The 27730-nt window shown below is 40.9% G+C and overlaps 1 protein-coding gene across 1 annotated transcript; it reads right to left on the bottom strand.

The window, feature by feature from the left end:
* cdh16 (cadherin 16, KSP-cadherin) lies at positions 1-27243 on the bottom strand. Its single transcript, XM_071919538.2, has 17 exons — positions 27199-27243; positions 26982-27080; positions 24827-24961; positions 24149-24278; positions 23735-23893; positions 21619-21815; positions 16836-16961; positions 14598-14748; positions 13370-13582; positions 12462-12538; positions 9893-10084; positions 5220-5461; positions 4962-5092; positions 4033-4272; positions 1469-1585; positions 228-344; positions 1-101 (listed from the first exon to the last, which is right to left on the bottom strand). The coding sequence occupies exons 1-17, from the start codon at positions 27241-27243 to the stop codon at positions 1-3; spliced, it is 2472 nt and encodes an 823-aa protein (XP_071775639.1).
* Positions 27244-27730: the final 487 nt, after the last annotated feature.

The raw sequence follows: 27730 nt of genomic DNA, 5'->3' as shown, positions 1-27730 counted from the left end.
TTACAGTGAAATCTTCAAGGGAACCCTCTCCTGGTTCGTTTTGCTGGGCGGTTTGGGGTTCTGGTAGGACAGCCTCACAAAAACAACAATGAGGATAGTTCCTGGAGTGAAGAAAAGGCACAGAGAGATGCACAAGGCTTAACTATCTTATGGCTTATTTATTCTGTAAAAGTAGCTGGTACAGTTGCAATAAAAAAAAACTCCTTTTCTCAGCCTTTTTATCTTACCTATGACCCCAAAGGTGCCAAGCAGAATGCCCACTGTAGACTGGATGGTCGGCATGCCCTGCAACTGCTTGGCAGCCATTTTGCAGTTTCCTCTGATGTTGCAGGGGCAGACTGTCACTAGGGGGAAGAAGGAAAGACAAAAACATTCCACAGATCGAGGATGCCATTACAATACATTATAATATGACACATCACAGTGGTTCTGACCAGAGCAGGGGACTGGAGTCACATGACTTGGACTTGAGTCAGACTCGAGTCACAGTTTTAATTGCTTGAGACTTGAGTTGCATGAAGAGAATACTTGAGACTTGACTTGGGTACTGGTGACTTGGGACTTGACTTTGATGACTTGAAAAGGTTTCTAAAGTATTGACAAAAGATCTTGTGTTTATGTAAATGACTTAGATTGAAAGTTATGAGATTTGCATGATTGCATTTATTGAAGTTGAAACTGATTATAGAAATCAAACTCATGATGCACTTACCAAGTTTTTATCCTATTAATACCATATTGCATTGAATTAAATTGATACTGGACTCTTGATTTTTTCTGAATTGACTTGGTGATCGTGATCTATATTTAGACTTGAGACTTGAACAAAGTTGACTTGGTCACACTTCTGGTGCTGACTAAACAGGGACTACAATAATTCCCATTATAGCGAGGATTAACATGTTTGTTGCCTACATCCCTGGAGGTTTAACTGCCTCCCAACAGTTTAATTGGGATTTGTGAACATGAACACCTTTTCCTATGGCTATAAACCTGCTCCATTGATGATTAATGGGAGACTGACTTTGTGGTTTACATTTATTATTTAACATTTAACTGGAACTTTGCTGTGGAGCTGTGCATCTGTATGATATCACAGATCGAGGAACTAACTCTTCTCTTGTTTCTGCCTGTAGGAAACAGAAATTAATATATTACAAATGAGCTGGGTCATAGGAATAATGAATAGTGAAACAGAGTTGCATGTGTCAGACGTTATATATGTGTTGTTCTGTGTCATGTAAGTGCAGTGTGTGTAGATTTTGTTGAGCAAAACACAGTCTTCGAAGAGCTTTATAATCCCAAGCCTGGGAAAATCATTGCTAAAGCCCCACAGCATCATTAATAAACAACAACAGTGCTGGTGCATTGCCTCTCCTGGGTTGATCTCTATTGATTATTCCTACCCTTTTGTCCTGTAGCCTCTCTGCGCTGGCTTTAGCTCGTCAGCCGGCGGTATCCGCATTACCTGGCAGGTTGATGAAGGTGCTCCTGGGAGGAGAGCTGCTGTCGGAGATGGTGAAGGGCACAGTGTAGACCTCCGGGGCCAGGTATGGGATGTTTAAGGACAGGTTGGTGTGGGTGTCTGTGGGAAAAAACACATTCCCTTGGTGACTAAGATGATAAACATTGAATATTAATTTAAAAAACAAATGCTGTGTGGATTGTGCAGATGTGTACTTTGTGATATAAATATTTATTAGCCAGACGCAATCATCTTCTCACTTTGCTCGAATGATGAGGTCATGGTTGAAGAGAGATTAGAAGAGACACCTTTAACTGAATGAGAAATGTATGATGGGATAGAAAATGGTAGATAGAGGTGGGGCAGAAACCCTGTGTTTTCAGTATAATCATATACAGTATGTACAATGTTGAACCAAAACTATTGTAACTGAATGCAATATGCGGTGCTGGCTGGAGACTGATATGGATGCAACTTTTTTAATTAGTTGTTGTAATTTTCCAGTTCTGATAAATTTAAAGAAAGGCAAAACCTTCATGGTTTTTGAGACAAATCGTTTCTACTTCATTTAATGCATTTTTAATTACATTTACTTATACAAATTAAAATATTTAAAAAATTTCTACTATCAGTTTTCAAACTGAGGTCCATAAATGACCACTGCAAAACACATGAGAAAGAAGAGTTGTGTTTGGAGCGGTCTAAAGTGACTAACTCTTTATCTAATCTCTGTAAATCTTTCCAAAAGACACGGCTGGCTGCGTGACGTAAAACCCTGTGCTGTAAAGAGAAGGGGTTTATCAAGCTGTTTGAACCCTTATCTGAGGGTCCCAAACCCCACGCTCACCCCTTACCGTCATTCCCCTTCATGTTCCATTTGTCTGTCAAGAGCTGCAAGAGCTGTGTCACACCTCTAAAGAGGCGTCTGTCTTTTTTTTATTTTCAGCTGTATTCACTGTTTAGACTTAACAGTGAACACAACAGACTTAGACTTAAGTGTGATATATTTTATGTGACATTTTCCTAGTTTTGTTTTATGGACCAGCTGCCAAAAAAATCTTTTGGAAAATTATGATACCAGGAAGCATTTTTACATTAAAATATCAAAGTCTATCAAAGTTTTCAAATGTGTTACAGACATATGTATTTCTATATTTTCTTCATGCTAAGTACAGCTGCTTAGACTGGACATGAATGGAATAAGAGTGTGCTGCCTCATTAATAGATTTCCTAACCATGTATTGAGAAGAACCGTCAACAAGGCACGCTTGAGTCTCTGAAAGAATTGGGGTCAGTGACCATGACACACACACACACACACACACACACACACATGGTCCACCTGTCTCCTTTTGGTGTGCAGGATCATTGAAAAAGAGGAAAGAAAGCACTGGAAAGAAGAAAAGAGGTAGAGCATGTAAAATCTGTACTCTAAAACTGATATTACTGGCACTAGCAGACATTATTGGTGCTGCTGTGACCGGGTGCAAAGCATTCTGGGAGATTCCTCTTTTAGCTTCCATTAGCTGGCAGGAACCCAGCGGCGACGTCATAGAAATTACACAGAAAATATAATTACAGCTGGGCTGAATCAATACCGACAGGAACAGGGGATTGAAAGAGGGAGATAAGAAAAAAATCGAGAGGGAAATGGTTGAGCTGTATGAAAAGACTTGATGACAGCAGCGAACGAGTCTGAAGCCATTCACTTAGCACATTGCTGGCAGTTTACAACTGCAAAAAGAGGGTCATTATGTTATAATTCCCATCCCAGATAGAACTGAGGAAATTATAAAGGAAGAAGCTAGAACGAGGCAATTTGCAAGTCTTCCAGGCCAGATCACTCTGTTCCTCTGACTGTGCACACAACTTTAGCCACTTATGGCGTACTGCCTGTTTCAATTCATAAAACTCACAGCACTCAACACACTGGAGCTAACTCAATGTCCACGTTATTTACTCTTTTCTAAAGTCATGTCATTGGCAGTGGCCTATTTCAAAACCTATTTGTCAGTTCTGTCACATTGCACAGCCTCGTGGCATAATGACATCACTCTGTCTGACAACTTTTCTGTATTGGGGGAACGTTGTCGAAATTCAGTGATTTTTACCAAAGAGGAAAAGGAAGTTTAGTAATGCCACTAACTGTGTCTTTGAGTGAGCATTAAGTATTCCAATGGGTAGAAGTCACAGTAGGATAAACAAAAGTGTTTATTTTTGTAAGACAAGGAGCATATTCAGAATATTACTATCCTCATGAGGCATATTTAAATAGCATCTATTTGCACAATGTCCCCTTTGATAACCATTAAAATCAATGAAATTGTTGTTTTTGGCAAGAATTGGCTAATAGTTGCACTGTTGCCCTCTCACAGCAGCTGAGGATGAAAAAGTCCTTTTCTGTTTAGTCATTTCCTGTATAATCCTTGATGTTTCATCTGATACACAAACATCTGAAGGAGCCATGGGCAATTTGACCTTACTTGACTGGCCTCTCTTTCCATGGTGAATCATAAAACAGGCATGCTGTGGGGTGGCTGGGTTCACCTGGTCTGAGTTCACCTCACCATTGATGGGTGTTAGCTTCCAGTTGCGTCGGACGGTGGCATCGCTGCGAAGGGAGAAGTTGAGTCGCCCTCCATGCTGCGGCCCATCGCTGTCCCGTGAGGCCAGCACCAGGGCTTGGTCCTCCCAGCGGGGCGTACACAGGTACTTCCAGGAGTAGTCCCCAACGAGCACCGGGCTGTTGTCGTTCACATCCAGGATTTGGACGGTCACCAGGGTGGAAGCAGACAAGGAAGAGTTTCCTGACAAACAAAATAACATAAAGATAACTGGAATAACTGGAACTTATAGGAGAGAATGAAGGGAGACTGCAACAGAATATGCTTAGGGCAACTAACATTTCCTAGTTTTCAAATAATGACTGCTGTATCCTACACTGTAGACCTAGTGCTGTACACTATGGGTTACTTTGGGTTTACTTTAAGTGTTGCACATATGGACATGAAATAAAATGAATCTGAAAGGTAACTGTGACTAGTTTTTAGAAGCAGAAGAAGAGGGAAACTGCACTCTCATTGCATGGGCTGAATGTCTGAATGCAGTGCCTTCTGTTTCAAGTTCAAGTTGTGTATGTGTGTGTGTGTGTGTGTGTGTGTGTGTGTACACGTGCTCTTATTTTTCTGACAATTCTATCCTTGAGTTTCCAAGATACAATTTGCACAGAACAGTCTCACGAGGCCTGACAAGGTGAGATTTGGAGGTAAAATGTGAGAACCTTTTTCAAAAATAAATTGGGACTACTGAGTCACATTCAAGCACATGTCCCATCCACCTGTGTGTGATGTTTTTATTCATTATACTGCACTCTATTCAAGGTTTCATAATATTCCATCACTTCATCTATGGATTTCTAGAATATTCTCTCAACAATGCAGCCTTTGATCAAATAGCTGTACGGTAATTAACAACGTCGTCATGGAAGCCATCTTACGTCCGTCCACAGCAATGACTTCCATGGTGTAGGTGCTGTTCTCCTCTCTGTCCAAGGCCTGCACAGTCTTCAGCTCACCGGAATATTTCCCTATTGAAAAGTACCTCTTGGTGTCGCCTCGCAGAGAGTATCTGGGCAAAAACAGGGAAAAGGAAAGCACACACAACTCTTAAAAATCATAAATGAAATACTCCATGTCTCTGACTTCCTGAATTGGGGTTATTGTTAATTATTCCTGTTCAATAATCCTTGGCTTACCTGATTGGGTGAGAGTCAGGGTCGTAACCCCGGATAGTGGCAATAACCCGCCCCGGTTCCTCGCCCTCTCTGACTGTGACCTCGTAATGGCTTTGGGACAGGATCGGACCTTCGTTCACGTCGTCAACGTAGATGGAGACAGTTGCCGTGGACGCGGGTCCGTAGCGACCACGGACCAGAGCAACAGGGTTCTGAGCACTGAGCACTAGGATGTACTCACTCTCTCGCTCAAAGTCCAATACCTGTGCGTATGTAGACACACACACACACACACACACACAAACACATACATAGGGATGGGTGCGCAAATTGTCCTGGAAATTATTGGTGACATGGTTGCAGTTGCGATCGTAACATTCTTCAGCCCTACGGAGAGCTTTGTTTCTTTCTCATCCAAGGATTAAAAATGAAGTGCAATGTACAACATGAATGCCAGGAAATACAGGATTTACATGGATGCATTATTAAGCTCTCCTAGGAACTTACCTAAGGTCACCTAATTTTATTTATTTAGAGGATATCGGTATTTTGGCAAAATGTAGGCCCCTCCTGAGTTACAGGTATTGATATTGTTGGCAGAACTAAATTCAGTGGAAGTCATTGGTTTGCTAAGGATTGCTTTACACTGTATGAGTACAGACAGACACAGACACAGACACAGTGACACCCCCCCCCCCCCCCCCCCCCCCCCACACACACACACACACACACACACACACACACACACACACACACACCAGTCCCCTTACCTACGAGGGAGCTGGATTTACTGGCAGAGCTTTGCTGTATTTCCAATATGAACCAGACACTGGAGTCACAGGGAAAAAGCGAATTGATTCACCGTGTCACTAATGAAACATTTTCCATGATGAAAGCTGAGTGCAACTGCTATTCTAATAATGTGACACTGCAAAAACTACCCCCGTAATGGATTTGTCTTTATACAGGCTTTTATAAACATAATCGTACAACCTGTATGGAAAGGTCTCAGGATTGCCGGATATTCCTATAGATCTAGACCTATAGATTCTGGACTCATATATTTATTTTCACACCGCATGTAAAAATCACATACACACTGCTGAAGTCTGAAAAATAACATATCTTTTTACCAACTTTTATACAGCCTGTGCCAGAGTGTATGAGGAGACTTTTACATATAATTTCCATGTGAAAAATATACATTTACAGTACATCCAATACTGTACAGACTTTTATACACTGTGTCTCACTCTGTATATTACATGTATGGGGAATATTACACAGGTGTCCATAAACATGTGGGTCTGGGATGTGTGTCTTGTATCCACTGTGATCTTACACTCTATGATTGCCTATGTAAAAGTTTGTTTAAAAATGTATTTGCTATTTATGCAGAGTAGTTTTTGTAGTGTGAGACCTTTCAGCAGCAAAACTGGGAGTAGTAGATTCCATGTAACAGGATTACTGTAATCTGAATACTAACTGTAATCTGTTATTGGATTACTCAGAAACCTGTTTGAAGGATAAAAAAAAATATTTTCATTGTGGGATTATAGAAAGATTATAGTTGTACATGATCTTTATAATGGTATTCAGTTCAGTCAGTAAATTTGAAGTCTTGCCTGACAATAGATGTTGGAGGCAAATGAATCCAATTGAAAGCAATGAGATTACATTATTGAGTCTTAACCTTTAAGGGATTTGATTATTTTATAGTAACCTTCTAAATTCTGCCCAGAAGCTTGTGTTTGGTGTCCCATTTTGTTCTTTTATCTGCTCCATCTTCCAGTAAAACGAGGTATTATTAAAGCTGTGTTGCTGGCTGACATCATGCTGCTCAGGCTGAGTGCATCTGTGTTGCCAAGGAGAAGAAAGACACACCTCGAGAGTGGATGAGTAACACTGCTGACTGGAAGTGACGTATTAACCGACTGTATCAGTGTGTATCAGTGTGCCAGGGCATGTGCAGGGATAAGATTACTCTCAAAATGTATTCCAGATTATTGATTATTTATTAATTAGACTACAACCTGTAATCTGATCCACTATATTACTCAAACTCATTAATATAATCAAACTATTTTTGGTTAATTTTGGATTACTTTGCAACCTGAAATCCATAGCATGTAAAGTTAAACAATTCATTCCAATTTGCTGTATCTTCACCTTCAGCTCATCTTCGCCGTTATAAACCAATATTTCAAGATGTCAGAAATTAAGATTGTATCTGTTATCGCTGAGTAGCCACCTATTTTATTTTCAGCATTAATCTGATTGTTGTTTTATTTTCCTGATAATTATTTAATGGATTACACTCCACATTTGTAATTAAATAATTGTAATCCCGTTACATGTAATGCATTTTCCCATACAGCTGCCACTTTTCATTAAGTATCTTAAACCCCAATTCCCTTCCTGTTTGAGTCAGACTTTTCTGTTCATAAAAGATTTCAACCTCTAAGTGATACTGAATCATCCCTATATATAGCTAGCCTGCATTTCTGTAAAATCCAGTCTGATATTTCTAGTCCTCCTTTTGTTCTCTGTGATAGGCAGATCCATGGCAATGAACCCCAGTTACATGCAGAAACCATTAGTCACCCTGGAATCTGTTAAGTGTCCATCTCAACCATTTTCCCAGCATCCTTGCTACTCTCCTTTTGTCCTTACCCATCATGCTTACTGCTGTAAAACAGAGCTGGTCCTGTGCTGCTGGCTGATCCTATTACAATCACAGCAGTTCCTTTCTTCATTCATTGTTTATTTATATCATCCATGTTACAACTGCTAATTGAATAACTAAGTTGAAGCAATAATCCTGTTAACGTAATACATTTCCCATGAATGTAATAAAAGTTACTTGCTATTAACATAATACCTTTTTTCCTGTTAACGTAATCGTTCTTTCATTTTTCTGTTTTATTTAGGAAGGTGGAAATTTTCACTTTTCAAATGCTGTAATAGCTGAACTGACAATTTAATAATAGTGAGAATCTAATATACAACTGTCACCCATTCACAAATTTAGTTAGTATGGTGCTGCATCTGAAAAAGGATGAATATTTATGGAAGATTTCTTTGGTGATTACTTTTACTACAATAATCGGAAATGTATTAGGGTTATCACACTATTAGCTGCAAATTATGATTAGCATAATGGATTAATACATGAATGGAATGTTATTCCATTAACAGTTGTAACAAGATGTAACACCTCGCTCTCACTGGAAAGAAAACTTTCTTTCATTTCATTTCAATTAATTTCTTTTTTTTTATTTTTTTATCATAAAATGGTTTTAGATTTAAAATAATGTCTTATGTTTTCTTTCTTCTCCCCATCCTCTTTAGATTCCCCTCACATCCCCTGGTTCATTATACATTTACCTCCGTTTCTAGTCTATGTGGTAAACTGCCATTAGTGTCTGCTCACACAATCTAATTATTCACTTGGGCTGTGAGCAGTGTGTAATTTCTAATAATGAAATGTGTCTGCCTGGCACTGACCTCACACTCCAAGACCATGAATTAGACTGTTCAGTTTGCTGCTCATTTTAAACCACTGGGTCTACAGTTGTAAAGGATTTAAGCTCTGTCTTTTTCATTTTTTTATTTTTTTTACCAAATAAACTACAGTTAGTTACAGTGAAATCTCTCATGCAGAGTCAACGTACATGTTTAAAGCTGCTCAAAGAGACAAGAATTCAATCTGTATGATATCACTTCTAAAAACTGCAAGCAGTTGTGTGTAAATCAGAAATAACACAACGGGGTCCATTCTTAGCTTTTAGACTTCTCCTGCTTTCCCTCAGAGGAACATGTGCAACACAGTTCAACCGCATTCATCAATTCCCAAAGAGAGGTTGAAAATAATAGACTGTCTCCTGGCTGGCCCACTTACAGGGAGCAGACCGTTATAACACACACACACACACACACACACACACACACACACACACACACACACAACATAACACACACACACACACACACACACACACACATTCCCCCCTCATCCCTAAACGCCCTGCTGGATTATAGGAGGCAGGCGAAGGGCGATGCGCCCCGGGGATCGGGGAGATTATTGGGCTAAAACATTCCATTGTCATCTGGACTCTTTTTTTTGAGGCATGTGTGACTGAAGTATTGACTTCATTCTTTTCCAACCTTGGTGGTGGCACCTCACATGTGCGCCCTCTGATATGAAAATAATGTCCTTAAAACTACTAACTGAAACTCAACCGACTTCAGATATGCGATTGCTATTTTGATACAAATTACTTTTGGACTGCACAGACACCAAGGACAGATACATGACATCTGCCTGCAGAAAGTTGTCCTTGACATGCTTGATTTCTGTCCCTCTGAGAAAGGAAATGTGTTTGCACCCTCTCATACCGTAAACAGCATGTTGACAAAAGACAGAAAGACAAAAAAACATTGCTTCAAATTTGAGGTCGCAGTCTTTTTCTGACCTCAATATGGGGTCTGTGAAAAGCTGATCTACTGTCAGAATGTGAGTTAGCTAGGGGGTCAATAAGTTAATGTGCGTGTGTGTGTGTGTGTGTGTGTGTGTGTGTGTGTGTGTGTGTCTGTGTGTGTGTCTGTGTGTGTGTCTGTGTGTGTGTGTGGTGTTTGTTCCATCCTATCATGCCAGAAAAAATTGAGATTGCAGGCTGGTCTGTGTTGTTTACCTTTGAGAGGACGAGTGAGACCTCATTGGTCTGCTTGTCTGTCACGAGTGTGAAGACCTCCTCCTCGTTCCCGGACTCCAAGCGGTATTCCACCTGCCAGCTGTCTCCTCCTCGAACATCAGCATCCCCTGCCAACACCGCTGTTACCGTGGTTCCCACCAGAGCATCTTCTGGGATGTGATAGGGCCCATACTGACAAGGAAGAGGTGAAAAAAATCAGATCACACAATATGATCATTCAGCATAACTAATTAATTTATGAGCCAAGAATTGACAGGATAATACTTCTGAGTAGCACAAATGTGTGTGCATTAGTGTGCTTATGTACACATGACAGTGTTAAAGGTGCAATAAGTAAGACAAAATGACCAAAACATATCTGTGGGGGTTTGGTAGGGCTGTTGATCAATACCATGCCATGACTCAGTTATTACGTCACCAGTTGCTGAGATGTCTGGCTTTCAAAACTCACTTTCCAGACCATAACCTGTTTTGGAACAAACACTCCCCACCTCTCCCCACCCACCCACTCGCATTTTCAACTGCTCAGCAACAGAGGCTGCTGCGACGAGCGAGCAGCCGGTGTTGCGAGACATTTGGTTCTGACAAAGCTGTATTATTATTCAAATATTTTGCATTGTGATATATTGCCTCTTCACTAGACGTTTCTGATGGATCTCTGCTCAGCTTACTCAGCTTACTCATTTCTAGTGTGAAAATGTCACTTTATTGTTTGTCACTTACAGGCCACCGTGAGCTCTGCCAGACATCTGTCCATGTGGCTGCAACTCCTTGGTCGCCAATAAAACTCGTAGATGACTTAATGCCTCATTTGCTATGCGTGTGTGCAGCGGTGAATAGATGTGTGGCTCTATGGGAGAGTGCATTTGCCCCCTGCTGCCCTGCCTGTGCTAGCTGACCTTCATTCACACACCTCCTGCAGTATCTGTGCGCTTAGACAGCCCTTTAATCTGCCACTCACAGCTCTCCTCTGGTGAAGCAGCCGTGCCTCTGATCTGGCTGCCCCATCCACAGGCTCGCTGAACCCAGCGCTGTCACCACTCGCCTCCCACATCACCCCCTATAGCTCTGCCTTCACATGGCCATGGAAAAAGCTGGACTACTCAGGCGTGACCTATTCAAGAGCTTTTTCCACCTCTGTGTGTGTGTGTGTGTGTGTGTGTGTGTGTGTGTGGGTGTGGGGGGCGATTATCTGAGCATGTGTGCACATTTGTTTGTTTGTAGCTGGCATCAGCTTGAAAATGAACGTTCAGCAACACCAATATTTGAAAGACACGTGGTAAAGAGCCTATGGTGCTGATTGGCCGGGGGCGAGGGCATAGAGGATACCATGACGACAGATGATATATCAGCGAGTATGATATGTGACATCCTATTATGAAAACAGAAGGCTGCAATAAACAGCGCTGTCTCTTATCATTGGTCTGGACATGCATATCAAAACTCAACAAACAATTTACACAGTGTTAAATTCCAAGGCAGTGGGACATCTCATTCAAACTGAACCTCCTCTCCTCGCTCAAAATAAAACATTCCATAGCAGCTCATAATGTCCATGCAGTCTTTCGGTGTCAGTGTGGTCTGACAGGGAGAACAGCCACAGATCGGTCCCCCATTATCACAACATGATGGCTCTCCCACGTACCTCCCAAACCCTCATGACTTTTCTCTCCTCTATTATTCAATACATGTGGGTGGAAGCTAGGGGATTTTCTGTAACTGCCTATCTTTAGCCTGTTTTCTTCATACCAGCAGATGTGAGCTATGCCACAACGAGGGAACTACCGTACCGTTGCATGCTGGGACTGTCTGCGGCCTCGCTGATGCCCCGATGCCTTGCTCAGCTTGGCCATTATTAAATAAAGATGGATGTCAGAAGTAGTTCCCAAAGCTGTTTTTATTCATTAAAAATAAAAGTTGCTTGTTATACGACAGTTATCACATTAAAAAATAATGAGAATCTAGTAGAAAAGAGAGGGTAAATAATTGATGGATTAACAACAATTTTCCTCTTTTGTAAATTCATTCTGATATGCCTCTGGTTGTTGAACCATGAAAGCAGTTGAGAAATAAATCTCTATAATGTTGCGATTACGATCAACATGTTGATACTTAGTTGTATTCTTAGTAAATATGTCAAAGGTACTGGATATAATTCTGTGGTGACGTATGTGGAGTTGGCTATAAATAAATGAATGGAAACTACTTTCAACTGCAGGCTTTATCAGATTAAACTCAAAGAACACTGTCCATTTGGAGTACAAAGAACTGAATAAAACTCCTCCAATAACATGGATCCATCTCCATAAGCCTGAGATTAGAGGGCATATCTAGTTCCCCGCCAGGAAAATCAGATCAGCGACCTGCATAGCGGATTCACAGTCAGCAATTCAACCCAGTCCAATAACCATTAATTATCACCCGTGATGTTTTTGTATGCCTTTTTACAAAGCTAACCTATTATTTATCATTTTATGAGCAGACTGACGCATTTGTGTTTGTGTGTGTGTGTGTGTGTGTGTGTGTGTGTGTACACGTGGATGCACACCTCATGTTGGGAGAAGACAGGTGGGTTGTTGTTCTCATCCTGCACCGTCACAACCACAGTACATGAACTGTTCAGACCTGCCAGGAACATCATCACAGCTTCTGTTAGTGAGTCAGGGTCAGTCCACAACACAAAGAAAAACAGCAAGTGTCTCATATTGCATCTGTCACACTCCGATCCCTGAGTCACTGAGACGGCATCATCTGTCAGTCCAGAAGCTCGTCTGCATACCATGAGCATGGTGGGAGGGAGTATGGTAGAGGAAGTAAAGTGGAGGACCACAATGGAAATAAGCTTTCAACCTTTTTTTGTTGGTACACGAAGATGTCTCTTGACTGGAACACTCTCTTTTATACCTTTAAAGGAACAATCAGTAATATTTTACTGGCTTGTTGCACAAATAATATAGAAGTATAAGTTGGGGTGGGGTGGGGGTGTGTGTGTATGGCACCACATGTCACTATTTGTCACTTCGATCATGAAGGTGCATCTTTGATTTAAAAAAAATCTTGTGCATTTTCAGCAGCGACTGAATTACTGAATTGCTATACTGAAGTACTGAATTAACTATAGAAACACTACAGAAAACACTATAGAAAATATTTTTTGCATGATTTTACAGTATACTGTATATAGGCGAAACACTGCTTATCTCGCCATAGCTTCACCGTGGATAAATAAATATGTGTAAGCAATATGCTCACAAACAACCAAGCGGCTTAAGGGTGATGGGACTTGTGGAGTAGGACACGCGTTTGCCGATATTGTTGTAGTTCCTCTGGCTGCCATTAGATGTTGCTAAAGAGTCTATATTACTAATTGTTCCTTTAATGATCAAATGATGACCAAAAAATCAATCAAGCAAACAGCAGGTAAAGTGGAAATTAAGTTCCAGAGTCCAGAGTCACCTTTAGCATCCTCTGCAGTGATGGTGAGGGTGTACTGTGGCGCTGTGCCCTCCATGCTGTCTGCCTGGACAGAGATGACCCCCGAGTCACGGTCCACTCTGAAGAGGGCGCGGGGGCTTTCCGGGATTTGGCCCACTAAGCGGTAGAAGATCCGCACGTTGTCCGTCTTGGGGTCATCGTTATCGGCCGCCTGCACTGTCAGGATTTCTGTCCCTGTGGAAAGATAGTAAGTTACAGTAAATGTAAGCCCTCTGAAAGGCAAGAACAGCCAAGAGGGCAGGACCTCAAAACAGCTCGAGGCAGCTGTCTGCAACAAGCACCGGACATGTGGAGCACAGCATGGGGATGAGGGGAAACTGAGCATGACAATACCTCTCATTTAATCCTCACTCTGTGATCCAATTTAGACTAGCAGATTGTCCCGTGTAATTCATTTCCGAGAACCGACTGTTTTAAAGCGTCAACAAAAAGCTTTTATGCCGGGACCTGATATGTCACAACACACCCCGTGCTTTTTATGAGCACCCGTAGGAGTGAGGGTGCTTTCCCTGGTGCCCTGGCAAAAATCCCAATCCGCTTTCACAGCCTCATCTACAAAATTATCTGATACTCTCGGCCCTTTCATCACTTCCAGCCTATACCCAGAGCCAACACTTTCATCATGTTTCCTCTACCCTATTATTGCTGCTATAAAATAATATTCCCATTACAGAATGAATGGGACAGAGGATTTTTTTAGAGTTCTTGTGTCCATAGAACCCTTAATAAAAAACAATATGTTTTGAGAGTATGTTGACCATTTACATTTCATATCACAGCATGTCTGCAAGGAAACAAAACATCATGTTTTTTCTGCTCTGGATTTGAACTTGGAACATTCTGATCACCTCTGTTCTGCAATCAACAAAATGCCATAGACAGTGTTGGTGACAGTTAGTTTTGAAGGTAATTAGTTACTTTACTTTGTTATTCACAGTACCTTAAAAAAGTAACTAATTATGTTGAAAAGTTACTCTTTATTAAAGGTAACTTGTTATAGAGTACTTTTGCGTTTTTCACACAAAAAAGAAATATCAAAGAAAAATGAAAGTAACATTCTAATTTTAAAAACTAATAATGGATTACAAGAATTGTAAAACTAACATGATAGATAGATAGATAGATAGATAGATAGATAGATAGATAGATAGACAGATAGATAGATAGATAGATAGATGTTGTCAGTCACCCCGAGCAGCCAGTTCTTTGACCACAGTGTGGTACTGTGCCTGTGGAAAGGTGGGTCTGTTGTCATTGGCGTCGCCCACCATCACCCGCAGCTCCACAGGTTTGGCAATCTCTCTGCCGTCTGGCCGCTCCACCACAATGCTGATCTGGAACTGACAACACAGGCAAAAAGAGAAGACACAGTTTCAGGGAATACTTAACAAAACCCCATAACAACTTAAGACTTCTGGTTATGCATGTGTGGAATCTTTGCATTTTTACCTCGACTGTATTTCCCATAGAGCACCACATTCATGGCACTCGATATTGGTTTAAACCTTGGGATATGAAGCTCTGCAATGATAAACTTGGAATAAGATATTACCTATATCACCACCTTCTCCATGCTGTGCCTTTGGCAGATGAGACCACGAAGCTAACAACGTGAAAAGGCACTAACAGCGCTACCACTCAGAGAGCGGGCCGATTGATTTATGGACCCATATTCAGATAACAGAAGTTTGGCATTCAGCTGCTCTTTAGCACATCCGCAGGTTATCAGTCATTTCTGGAGCCATGTTGGGTACGCGCCTCTGTCCGCTTAGAGCGGGTGTGCCTACTGTATATCTAATCCACCTTTTCCTGTCCTTCCTCTACCCGTACTTGTCTTTCTTCCCCTCCATCATCTTCATGTATTTGATGATTTCATGGTCAGAGAAAAACTGAGTGTTTATATGTTTCTGTGTGTATGCATACTATATGCAAGTACAAATATGAAATTTAAGTTGTCTCCTCTTATGTCATGTCATGTCATGCCATGTCATGCTATGTTATATTATGTTATGTTATGTTATGTTATGTTATGTTATGTTATGTTATGTTATCTTATCTTATCTTATCTTATCTTATCTTATGTAGGCTATGTTTTAAGGAGCTTGAAATGGAAATAAGGGACGGCTGCAGGCAGGCAGGGTATAAAGGTCAAAGGTTATCACAGGTGGTGAAAGCTGGAGGACAGATGAACATTGGTGACATTATGAAATTCCTGCAATCCAATTGCACACTAAATTAAAACCACAAGGCATCAACCTGGGGAACACATTTTCAACCTTCAGTTAAATGACCACTACAAGACAGAAAGTGTTAAGCGCTAGCTGTAAGAGTCTTTTTAATTACCCTAAAAGCATATGTTTTAAGACTAATCACATTCAGTGCTGCAGCTCACTGCCCCCGTGTTGTTCTCTGGCCTCTTACCTGATACATCTCAATTTCAACCATGAAGCATTTGTGCCAAAATTTACTGTTCATTGAGCCCTTCAAAGCTGTCAGGGGCTTAAGTTAAAGTGGGCAAAACCCTAGAGCGAAATGCAAACACTTGAACTTTAATTTGTAATCCTAATCCAAATAATGATTCTTCTCTTAGCCCAAGATTTGAAGTAAAGCCTTTAGCTTTATAATCCTTACAATAATTCTTCTCTTTGCCACATGTTCATGGAACACAGCTGTGCTTTTCACATTTTAGGCCGTTTCCTTGATCACTTCCGTTTAGTTTTATAAATAGGCTATTCCCCATGGCTATTCTCCATGAAAGGTCATTTGCTGCTGATGTCACAGGTCATCAGGAAAGAGTCTTAAAACAGGAGATGACTTTTCCTAAACAATATGAGAAAAGTTTACGAGGTTTAAGTTTATGAGGCAGGAGTTTACTGCCATCAGTTCCATCACATATAATTCCTCCAGTGGGTTTTGATTCCACGATCTGACTCCCAGTTATTGCAAGTAATAGAAAGTTAATGAAATCTATTGAAAATGTATTGGATACACAAAAGTAGCACTGCAGATATTGGCCTGCATATTGCATATCATATGTAACAATGGATTATGGCATTGGAACATTTCATGTAATTCTGCTGGTGTTAAATTTAATAAGATCCCATGATGACCAGAAAATGAGACTTTAAATCATATGCCTCAAACCATGGCAGTCACACATTTTGTCATACACTGCTATAAAATGTAATTTAAAATTTCTGAAAAGTTTGTGCTGCTTTACTGACAGATGGGTGCAAATAACACAAGCGCAGCAGGATTCAAACATGTGACTCATTCATAAAGGCATGGTGTAGCAGTTTTCTCAGCCTGTGTCAAAATGCAATTTATAGTTTACAACCTTAATGTTTATACAGTTCAATCGCTAATCCTAAACTCTTTGACTTTTAGTGTTTTGTGCCGGAGATGTTTATCTTGCAGATGTACAGACCTGGTCCTGCGTCTCTCTGTCCAGAGGGGCGTTGAGATAGATGACTCCTTCTCTGCTGATGGTGAAGAGCATCTCTGGAAACTCCCCCTCCAGACTGTACTCTGCCTGACTTCCACTCCATTTAACCTAGATAAACACACACACATACACACACACACACAAAAAATGATTAACAAAAAGGCTACGATCTTGTCTTATCAAAAGTATTGTAAAGTGGCATCCATCTGGGTACAATAGGAAAATTAACATACACTACAAGGCCAGAAACCTACTCAACAAGGCCGGCATGATGTATAAGTACAAAGCTAAGCTACCATGTGTTTACAGAGCCAACCAAATGTACTGACAATGATGTGGAACAGAGAGCACAGCCAGAACTAACTTTGTGGGCTGAAGGGGATTTTCCACTCTGCTTTACAGCCCTTGACAGAGAGCTGTGCAACGGGGCTGAAAGGGCCCTAGTAGCCATCAAACAGCACCCAACAAGGAGAGAAGCCCAGCCGCAGCACAGCTGATGCACACCCAGGGCATGTGTATCTCCTCAACTCACTGTCACACACTCCTCCCTTGTTTTGGAGATGGCTGCCCAAACTCTGTGCTTTTGTATACATAAAGCCACTTCACACAGCTGGCCGCCTCCCAATGTTATGGTGTGTTTCTGGACCGCAGGACTTTAAAGAGATGTGTTTAAAGACCTGATTAATGATCAATGACTGCTCTATAAATAGATCAATACAATACATTTATGAAGTCATCTGTTTTGCCTCGCTCAGTGTTTGATCCAACATCTCGCAGAGGACATTCTGTCTTCAGTTTGTGTTTTAGCTGCATCAAGATGAGTGTTTTTTTACATGACACCTAGGGTTAGGGTTAGGGTTAGGGTTAGGGATGTAATCATTTACATGTATTACAATAAACTGTGCAATGAGCTGAAATAAACACTTCAGTCAGAATACACTGAAATATAGGTGATTGTTTTTGGACATCTTGGAAGGAGCAAAGGCATTTTGATTATTGGAAAGCTCATCACTTTCCAAATCTAGAAACAATGGTTGGTATTGATTGTAGCAGGTGGTGTATTGAAATGATAGCCTGTGAAATGGAATAACTTGTCCATTTAATGTTAATGTATTCTGCCTATTTTGGAGGGAAGGCAGTCCAAAATTAAGTTGAGAGAGAGAGAGAGAGAGAGAGGGAGATTATATAATATTTGACAATATTTGTAATATTGAACATTGGTTGTGTGGCCCTGAAGAAGGTCTAGTATGGCTGAAACAGATTACTGCATGCAATCACATAGTGTCCAAGCCTTGATTCCCAGAGAACACAAGCCCTGCCGCCCCTCATTCATTCACAGGTAGGATCGAGGCCTCTCTTCCACTCCAGTGGTTTCAGTAGATTGCGGTTTACTGAGTTTGGGTAGTTCCATTGATTACATTCCATAATCACAGTTTTAAGCAGGCAATCAACAATCTGCAGTAGATTACATTTTGAAAGTAAGCTCCCCAGCCCCGATGACGCACAAGTCATAACCAACTCCTGCATTTTACATCAAGTATTACAACATGAAGCTTGTGCTGATTGCAGAATCAGTAAAAGCGATCACAGAAATTACTTTACTTACCATAAACTGACGTATTTTGGATCACAGTCTAACTGCCAAACAATGATCATTGATTGCGAACTAAAGTGCTACTGCAGTGCACCTTCATCATAGCTTTACCGAGAAGGATGTTATAAAAATACAGAGCGGCAGCAAAAGAAATACATAATGAATGCTAATCGACTGATTTTATTCAATGTCTGTCACGAATGAGTCGTCACACCATGGATAATGGCAAATAATCCACGTTATTTACTGCTTAGTGGATGTAGACATGACTGTTCCGCTTATCTAAGACTGTAGGGGGGCTGAGATCCATACAGCGAGTCCTTGAACATGACTATCTGTGGATGTGTCATAGCAGAGGTAAGTCCCACCACCTACGAAGCACAGCAGTACAATCATCCAGCGTGGGCGAAATGAGGCTTCCCCCAAGTAGACACCATGTTAGCCTAGTCCAATTCTGTGTGATTTAGATTCTGGGTAGTGGAGAGAAATGTCACTTTGTATGCTGCAGCTAACTGAATGGTCTGTTTTTTTCATGTTGATTGTTCTAGTCTAGTATAATATGTGCTCTGACTTTCTCTTTCTCTCACTCTCTTATGCAGTTTTCATTGCAACAAAAGCAGATACATAGGGGGAATCTGCCCAGTGAAATATCTTGGCATGCCAACATTAACAGGCACACATACTGTTCATCACCGTAAAAGCAGAGACATTTTAAAAGCTCTTTATACTGTCATAAACCTGTGTTTTATGACAGTGGTGATTAGGAATTCAACGTACATGACAGAGTGATAGATTTTATTGGAGATTTGTAGTGGCTTTTGAAAATATGACAAAAAAAAAAAAATCAAATGTGCCTACACTTGTGAATCCACACGTTTTCAGTGGGTGGAAGGGGCTGTTGTTACAGAGGAGATGAGAGGCTGAGGGCGAGTGCGGAGGAGGTGGGAGAAAACAGGAGGAGGGGGAGGCATTGTGAGATACCTACCGGCCGCACAGATTCTCAGAAACTACACATTGCAATCAATTCAGGATCAGAATAATCTCTGAAACCCATGTCTCTTCTTCCCACAGTTTTCTGCAGTGGATACATGAAGTTCATTTTTGCCAGGCTTACATTTATTTAATTTCCTCAGAAGCTACAGATCCACACAAGGATCAAAATGTCCGTTCCTTGTGTTACAAAACCTCTCAGAGATTTTGGGCTATTTTTACACATGTGAAGCGGATACGGCTGATATTATAACAAAGAGAAGGTCAGACAAGATCAGAGACAGATATAGACACAGTAATGTGTAACACAGTAATGTGTTACATGACTAGGAAATGCGAAAAGTGTCTGACTGGGTCAATTAAACAAGAATTTTCCATAAAACAAGAGTGGTGATCTCATACACGTCTGACTTTTTTATCATGCTGAGCATGGCTGAGGTTGAGAAACCACGCTATAATTTCTTTGGAAGAGACTGAAGCTGATTTGAATGATAATTTAAGCTGTTAGGTTTGCATAACGTCCCTGAGAGAAGTGGTAGGTGGGAGAGTGAGTGACTATGGGGGTTAAAGCGATTCAGTCAGGAGGTAGCCTGAAAGGAACCATGGCATTTGAACGACATCAATAATTCAGTATTTGGTCACTTAGGAAGGCCCGAGGGACACTAAAAACAGCAACTGGCAATATGATGCTGCTTTACTCAATCCAGGGTATTGACAAAGTGTTTGGTTTGTGGTAATATAATATCACAGTTGGTACAGCATTCACAATAAAGTCAGCACTGCAAGTTAGTTAATGTAATGTTTGTATGGTTTCTCTAGAGTGAAAAAAAACAAGTAAAAGTGGTTTTAGTGTATTCCAGGAGTTATTTTGTGATGAAACATTATAATTTACTTTTTTGGTGGACCCACTTTCCCACAACCTGCCTTTAGAGTTTTTCTAGTCAAGAAAAAGTGGGAGTCACGTCCCTTACTCAATTACATTACATTCCATGGCTCTTTCTCAATATGCGTTCTTGTGTTTTCCATGATGCGTTTTACATCATATCTAACTGCTGAAGCACGATTCCAAAACAGGCCAGTCGAGGATGCATTGGATGGTGACTTGACGGACAAGAACGAATGGGAAGCCCCAAGATTCATTGCAGGAATGCTGCATCACATTCGAGCCAGTTGAAACAGCTGCGGAAATTAACAGCTGTGTGTCTTAATCATGCGCACGATGTGAAGCACACAGTCCATCTCAAACTGCAAGGAAACTTCTCTGTGTTGTCTTTCATGAGAAGATCGTTCTCTCCAAGACAACTCGGGAAGAACTTTCTATAAGCTATAGCTAACTATCCATAAGGGACCAGCCCAGCTGATTTACACCTTCAACCAGAGAGGCAGGGACCAAATAAGTGAAATTGCCTGGTGTAATCTTTGGTTGGAATAAAAACCTACATACTCTTGACCCTCCACGTCAGGTTGAAAATTTTCTGACATCAAACTCCATTGTAGCTGTAATGAAAATATTGGACGTGATGACAGTTAGGGTTAGCCCTAGGGTTAGCTCTAACCCTAACCCTACACCTAACCCCAAACCTAACCTTAAACCTAACCTAACCCTAACCCTAACCTTTTGGCCAGTTATCTGTGGGAAAAAAAAAAAAACACTACCAAATGATCATCGCCAATAGTTGTTTTTAACAGTGTTAAAGTGTTTTAGGGTGTATTGCTACTTTAAGCTTTGTTTCATTTCTAAATATTTTGGCGGTGGGATTACGCTAGCCTGGTTCAAGACTCCTGAATCGCGACCCGCCCACTCTTCAGATTTGGTCGAGAGATTCAGGGTCTGGTGTCGTTCTATTCAACGGCGATTTCTCGATCGGAAAAACGATCGGGCCAATCAGCGCCTTTGTGGGCAGGACTAAAGTTTGAACCGTTCGTGCAACAGGTTTTTCATTGGCGTTTCGGCAGAATAATATTTGTTGAAATCATTCCTTAACCAACAATTGTCTTTGCAAACACGATATTTTTGTCAAAAACTACCGACATTCTTGGTAAAGTTAGTAAATACGCCCAGCATCAGTGTAACTGAAAGTAACGTCAGAGCGGCCGGATACGTCAGTCACTAGTGATTGGTTCAGGGAAAATCAACACCCCCCCACACATGAATATCAGGCTAGGATTACGCTGTCTCACCTGTGAGATGGGGATGGGGTACGGGCCCGGGAGGTTCTCCTGGAGTCGCACAGGATCAGGCGACGCCCAAGTGTTTCCTGTCACCTCAACGGTAACGATGCCGGTGGAAAAGAAAGCGTTGGCCTTCCCAGCCATGTCCTTCACCATCACTGACAGCTTATAGCGGCCACACATCTCTGGGTCCAGAGTAGAGGCTCCTGGTGGTCACAGTGGGATATATGATAAAAGGACACAAAAAATTATTTAACCTCTGTCACACAGACATCTACATGTTGTGCTGTGTTTAATGACAGAACATATGTCTGTAAAGTCCTATATTGTGTAAGAAACAATTCATGCAATTGAAAGAAAAACAGCGGAATTATGTGGTGTTTTATGGAAACACCAAAAACCTTTAACAGACTGTATTTTCCCAGTGATAACTGAAACATCTCACACAGCGCCTGTTCAATCTAAGATGTCCATCATTTTTTAAACCCATGACTTCCCTTTGCTATCTGGGAGTTGAATTCACCGCTTGGTTTTTAAATTGCAATTTCGTGCTAAAATGAGGGAGAAGTAACATGAGCAATCCACTAGAAAGGTAATCACAGCCATCAGTAACAGCTGGCCTGCAGACAAGGTAGAAAATCAAGAAGGTAATTTTCAGTTTCACTGCTGTGAAGCGGTTTGGAAAGAGGCAGCAGTGTGGGCGGGAAGGGACCAGCAAGCGTGAAAGTCATCCAGCTCTCGCCAAGCTGGAACAAAGGGCAACACCACAGCTCCAGAAATAGCACCAGCATACAGGATTTGGCTGGGTCTAGTGTGTGTGTGTGTGTGTGTGTGTGTGTGTGTGTGTGTGTGTGTGTGTGTGTGTGTGCCTGCCTGCCTGTGCCTGCCTGTATATGTCTCAGCCAAACATTACTGGCTGAAATGCAAACATTAGCATCACTTTTGTATCATATCTTTACATTTACTATGTATCTTATTTCATAAACATCTAATATATCCAGTACAATATGTGATTTGTGTTTTACAGCTGTAAATTCATGAACAGTATGTGAATGTCAGATAAATACTAACCCCAACCACCAGATAAATGATGTCTTTAAAAAAAATCAAATTATTGCCTTTTATATATCTGTGAACTATTTACATTTCCCCATGCAATCAAGCTTTTCTCCTGTTTATATTATTTGATAACTGTCAAATAATCCCAATGAATCCAAATATTAGATCACTTAAAGGGAAGGTTCACGACTTTTAGCAGCTTATCCTAAGGACCACTAACCAGACCTCCTCTTGGGACATTCAAACACTTTTAGAGCCAGAGCTTTTATTTCTAAATTGGCACCAGCCCCCTTTTAATATCTGTTTGCACAGTAAGAACAAGTTAATGGGATATGAAACCGTGACTCTCAAAACAGCACACAGCTACTTTCAAGTGTATGGAACGGCTTGCACGTGAGACTAATTGAGACTAATGGCTTGCTAACAAACAAAACTATGACGTGAAAACATTCTTAATGTTCAAGAGGAGGTTAGAGACTCATGATCAGGAGGGAAAGGCCTCTCTGCAGCATGCTGACCTAGTGAGTAGGGAGACTGCTTTTAAAGACCCCATGAAATTGCATCTTTACTTCCTTGATTTGATGTATTTCCTGTTGAAACATGATGTTGGGGCGGGACTTAATGCAGTGAGGGATCTTTCAAAAGTCTAAACCAATGGAATATGGGTCAGGGAGAGAAAGGCAATTTCATTTGATAGGAGGGGTGTGGAGTGGCGGGATTGTTCAAAAATCTGCTGGTTTTATTAATTTAGAAAAAATGTTTATGCCTACTAGTGCAGCATGAAGTCACCATTAAAGATACTCTGTTTTTCAGGTAGTAAAATTAATGGGAGTTCATTTCATGGGGACTTTAAAATGGAGGAAACAGGTTCTAGTGTCAGCAAGCAGGAGGTTCTGCTCTGCTGAAGTGTCCATGAGCAAGACACTGAATAACTACGAACTTCAGGATCGCTGTTCTGTAGCGTCCCAGGCAGGGGACGAGCCAAACGAGAATTACTCTACGGGGGCCAATTATAAGCTATCACATTCCCTGAAAACTTCCCTTCAGTCACTCAGCTGGCACTGACCATCCTCGGTGAGGGAAACCTCTCCGGTGACGGAGTCGATGGAGAACATGTGACTGGAGGGGATCCTGGGTGTCTGCTCCATCAGGCTGAAGCGCAGCTCGGCGTGGGCTGTGTTGCGGTCGTCACGGTCCGACGCCTCCACCTGCATGAACGGGATCCCTGACAGACAGAAGACACGGTCAGTCAAAAATGTAACCAACTGTATACAGTGTATGTGAATTGTGGTTCTGTGGCAGTAGAAGTCTCTCCAACAAAACACACTGAGTTCTGAATACATAAATGACAAAGCTTGAGGCAGGCAGCCTTCAAGGGTATGTGGAGGTCTGATATCAAACTTTTATTTCCTTGTGATCACGATTTAATAATCTCTTTCAGACTCTCACAGCGTGACATCAGAGCTGAAGGTTTTTCTACCTTTGAGAAGCCCAAGCTGCACGCTGCCTCTCATGCTCTCCTCGGTGAAAGTGGGCACGTTGTCGTTCTTGTCTATGACACACACTTCCACGTTGAAGCTCTGACGCTGCACCAATGCTCTGAAGGACACCTGCGGAACGCGTGCACACACACACACACACACACACACACAGACATTCTATAAGCCAGACCGGCCAATTTTGAGTTATGCTCCATTTTACTAGCTATGAATGCCAACCTCTTCAAAGGCGACACAGGATTGAGCATTTGACCTTCCTATGCAGAGAATCCAAAGAGCAATTCATGCTTCATATAGGATCAAACATAAGCACATGGCCTCCAGATGATAAGAGCAAGTAAGTAAGTAATGTACAGAACCTTGAAAAATGATTTTTGTTGTGATTCTGTGGTTTGTAAGGACAAACAGGTGACAACAGAGTCAAGTATTCTCTCTTCTTTTTCTTTAAATCAGTAAAATAGTACATCCATATTCACATCAGAGTGATCCATATTCACAATTGATTGATTACTTGAATAAAAGTAAATATGAATTCGAGGTAAAAAAAAAAAAAAAATCAATTAATACATTTGTGAAAGTAAGACATGTAGTATCATTACCAGCATTCACTCATGGACATCACTGTGTAAAATATGTGTCTAACGTTAATGATGGCCCACCTGTAGAGAGTAAGATGGTTGCTTCTCTCTGTCCAGTGGCTTGAGAGCATACAGAAACCCGGCGTCGACTCCAAAAATCCCCTCATCGTCCCCCGTTACCACCAGGTCACTGTAATTGGCTGGGAGGCTATGGAGCTGTATGGAGCAGAATACAGTTCATAAAACATCCGTTCCTGTTAAAAAGTAAGACCTACGACTAATTAACAAAGTGTAAGAGTTTTGGATGGGTAGGTGTAAGGATCAGCAGGGTGACTATTCCAGCCAGCCTATCATACATCTGCATCTATACAAGTTACTTAGGGATATGGGTGTCATCTGCAGAGGGTTAGTGACTGGACATGACATCAACAGCAAGTCTCAACATAAAGAAACATAAAGTAATGGTGTCTGTTGTTGAGATTTTTTATAAAATCTGCCCACAAAGTAAAAATTACAGAGTGTGTTTTATATGTTTGGCTTTAATGACACTCAAGCCTCCATTTCCTCTGGTATTCATGGTGAAAAGTCACATGTCCAGTTAAAATGAAACTCCATTACCGTGCGTGGTGAAATGTTGACTAAGGAACAGCGGATGATAATACAACACCCATACTGGCTGCTGATGCTCTCTGCTTGCCCCACATGCTTTATATTTTCTGTTGGCCTGTATCCTGACGTTAAAATTGGTTCTTAGTCCTGTGGCTGGTGGGCCAATTACTGGTAAAAACAATCATACACCTTTGTGATGCTTTGCAGAAAGGCTAGGTCTATAACCAGACACAAGGTTCAGAATCGTTTGCATTCTTTGACATAAGGTCCACTCAAAGCAAGAATACCCTACCATCAAAATGTTTAAGTTTAAGGCCAGTGGTCTAATGAGGCAGTAGGCCACCAGGGGATTGAAACAGTCTTCTATTTTATCAGGTTACTTGGTGACATTTGCAATGCTTTTGCACTCCAAATAGTTTGCAGAGTTGATCATCTAAAATGTAAAAAAAGGAAAACTCGGTAGACAAAAAACTCTCTAATGCACAGACCCTTGTGAAGAGCTTTTACCTGAAACCAATTTGAAGCAATCATTATGTCCTTTCCATTTATATCACAAAGTGGGGTTATTATCTAACTCCTCCATTCCAGCCATTAAAACATTATTTGAAGGGTGTTTTAATAATGCTGGATCCAACACAGGAGTGAAAATATGACTGCGGTTCATACTAAATTTGATGAATTCACAATGCAGCCACTTAAAGTGCCAGATACTAATGCTGTTGCATAATCCAGATGATGCCTGAGTGACATGTGTGAATAAAACATCCCGCCTGCCACCCTGCTGGACTGCATGCAGAGGCTGGGTCTGACGTCTGAAAGGCATTGTGCGCAACATCAATTATAGTCTAGTGACGAGAGTGGCGTGTTCATACATCTTGAGCCTTGAGTGCAGAGGCAAGAGGAAAAATACAGCCACTGATGAAACTCGTTTTACCTTCATTTTCTGTGCATATAGCAATGTCCTTGCCACACAAAGACCTGCAGGCTCACAAAGACTGTTGAACGAGTATGAAAAATTCCTCTGGCAGCAGAAGTTTTCAATTAACAGGCTTGTTCTTGAAGAATACTCAGTAATAATAAAAAAAAAAGAATTAAAATCCTTCTTTAATAATTGCTGTCTGATGTTGAGGACACTTGAAGGGAATTGTGGATGAGTGGGTTCTGTCTTGTATTAATTCTGATTACATATTGATAGATTATATTCTTTATGAGTAGGACTTGCGACGTTTTTCTATCCTATCATTACTCACACTACAGGCACATTTTCACATAAAAAATGCAAATGTTAACCATTTTACAGCTGCAAAATACATTTAAACTTGTGTCTGTTTGTCATATACTGCCAATCGTTCTCTCAAGGGCTATATCAATGAATTTGAGAATAAAAACTCCAACATAATATTTTAGCTCTAGCTGATTTTCCACTGAGTTGTACATGCTGTAATGATATAATATTAGCTACATTACTAAAACAGGATTCGTAAATTTAGCATATCCAGAAATTAGAAATTAGAAAGACATTAGGAAGACTTGGGAGATTGTGAGCATTATACATCTACTACTGCGGTTGTGAAGGCTAAAAGAAATATAGTTACCTGAACTTACTTTGTAAAATCAAATGCCTTACCTTGGATAGGTACCATGGGAAAATGCCGTCATAGTTTTCAGGGACGCCTATTTTAACATTTGCCCCAGAGCATGGCGCAAATGTATAAAGTGTCACCAACTGTGAAATAAGACATTAACTGTATCTCAGTTACATTGTTCATGCAGCGTTTTGCTTTCGTAACAGAATAAACTGTAATAGACATAAAGGATGACCAAAATAAATTATGTTATCTTACTGTGAGAGGTATGATGAACATTGGTACAGCTCCTCTGTCAGCCATGAGCCTCTGTAAATGAAGCATATTCACAACATTTCAGGCCACATGCCCTCAGCCTAACAATCAACACAATTTCTGTCTTGTTACTGATTCACCACCATGGAATTCTTTCATACACTCAGATTTCACAGAGTTGCACGTCAGGCAGCCTACATTTAAATCTCACTTACATGGGAATTTGACGCAACACCTGATAACCACACTTGTCACAAAAGAGCAATAAAGCCTTGTTCTATTTTGAAAGTAAAGCTTTGTTCTATTTGAAAATCTAGTTGCCTATGAAGACGGATTAGCTGAAATATCTAGATTTTTTCTTCCTATTTGCCTTTTGCCAGCTTGTTTTTGAATGTCAGATAATGAATTGCATCCTTTTAAGTAAGGCTTAGCTTACATTACAGTGCATTGCAAAACTATTCATGATCAGACAAAAAAGGAAGAATACAAGTGTTGATTTAATTTCAGTAACAACTAAATGCCTTACAGACATCTT

The sequence above is a fragment of the Centroberyx gerrardi genome, chromosome 1, assembly GCF_048128805.1.
Source record: "Centroberyx gerrardi isolate f3 chromosome 1, fCenGer3.hap1.cur.20231027, whole genome shotgun sequence".
Taxonomy (NCBI): domain Eukaryota; kingdom Metazoa; phylum Chordata; class Actinopteri; order Beryciformes; family Berycidae; genus Centroberyx; species Centroberyx gerrardi.
The sequence above is the reverse complement of the archived record's forward strand: the minus strand, read 5'-3'. Positions and strand labels throughout refer to the sequence as shown.

Excerpts from the sequence above, each read along its gene's own strand:
- cdh16 (XM_071919538.2), bottom strand. The coding sequence starts at position 27,243 with ATGGCTGACAGAGGAGCTGTACCAATGTTCATCATACCTCTCACA. Across the intron at positions 14,749-16,835 it reads ACAGAGAGACGCAGGACCAG|TTCCAGATCAGCATTGTGGT; the intron begins GTCTGTACATCT and ends CTGTGTTGTCAG. Across the intron at positions 345-1,468 it reads CACCTTCATCAACCTGCCAG|TGACAGTCTGCCCCTGCAAC; the intron begins GTAATGCGGATA and ends TCTTCCCCCTAG.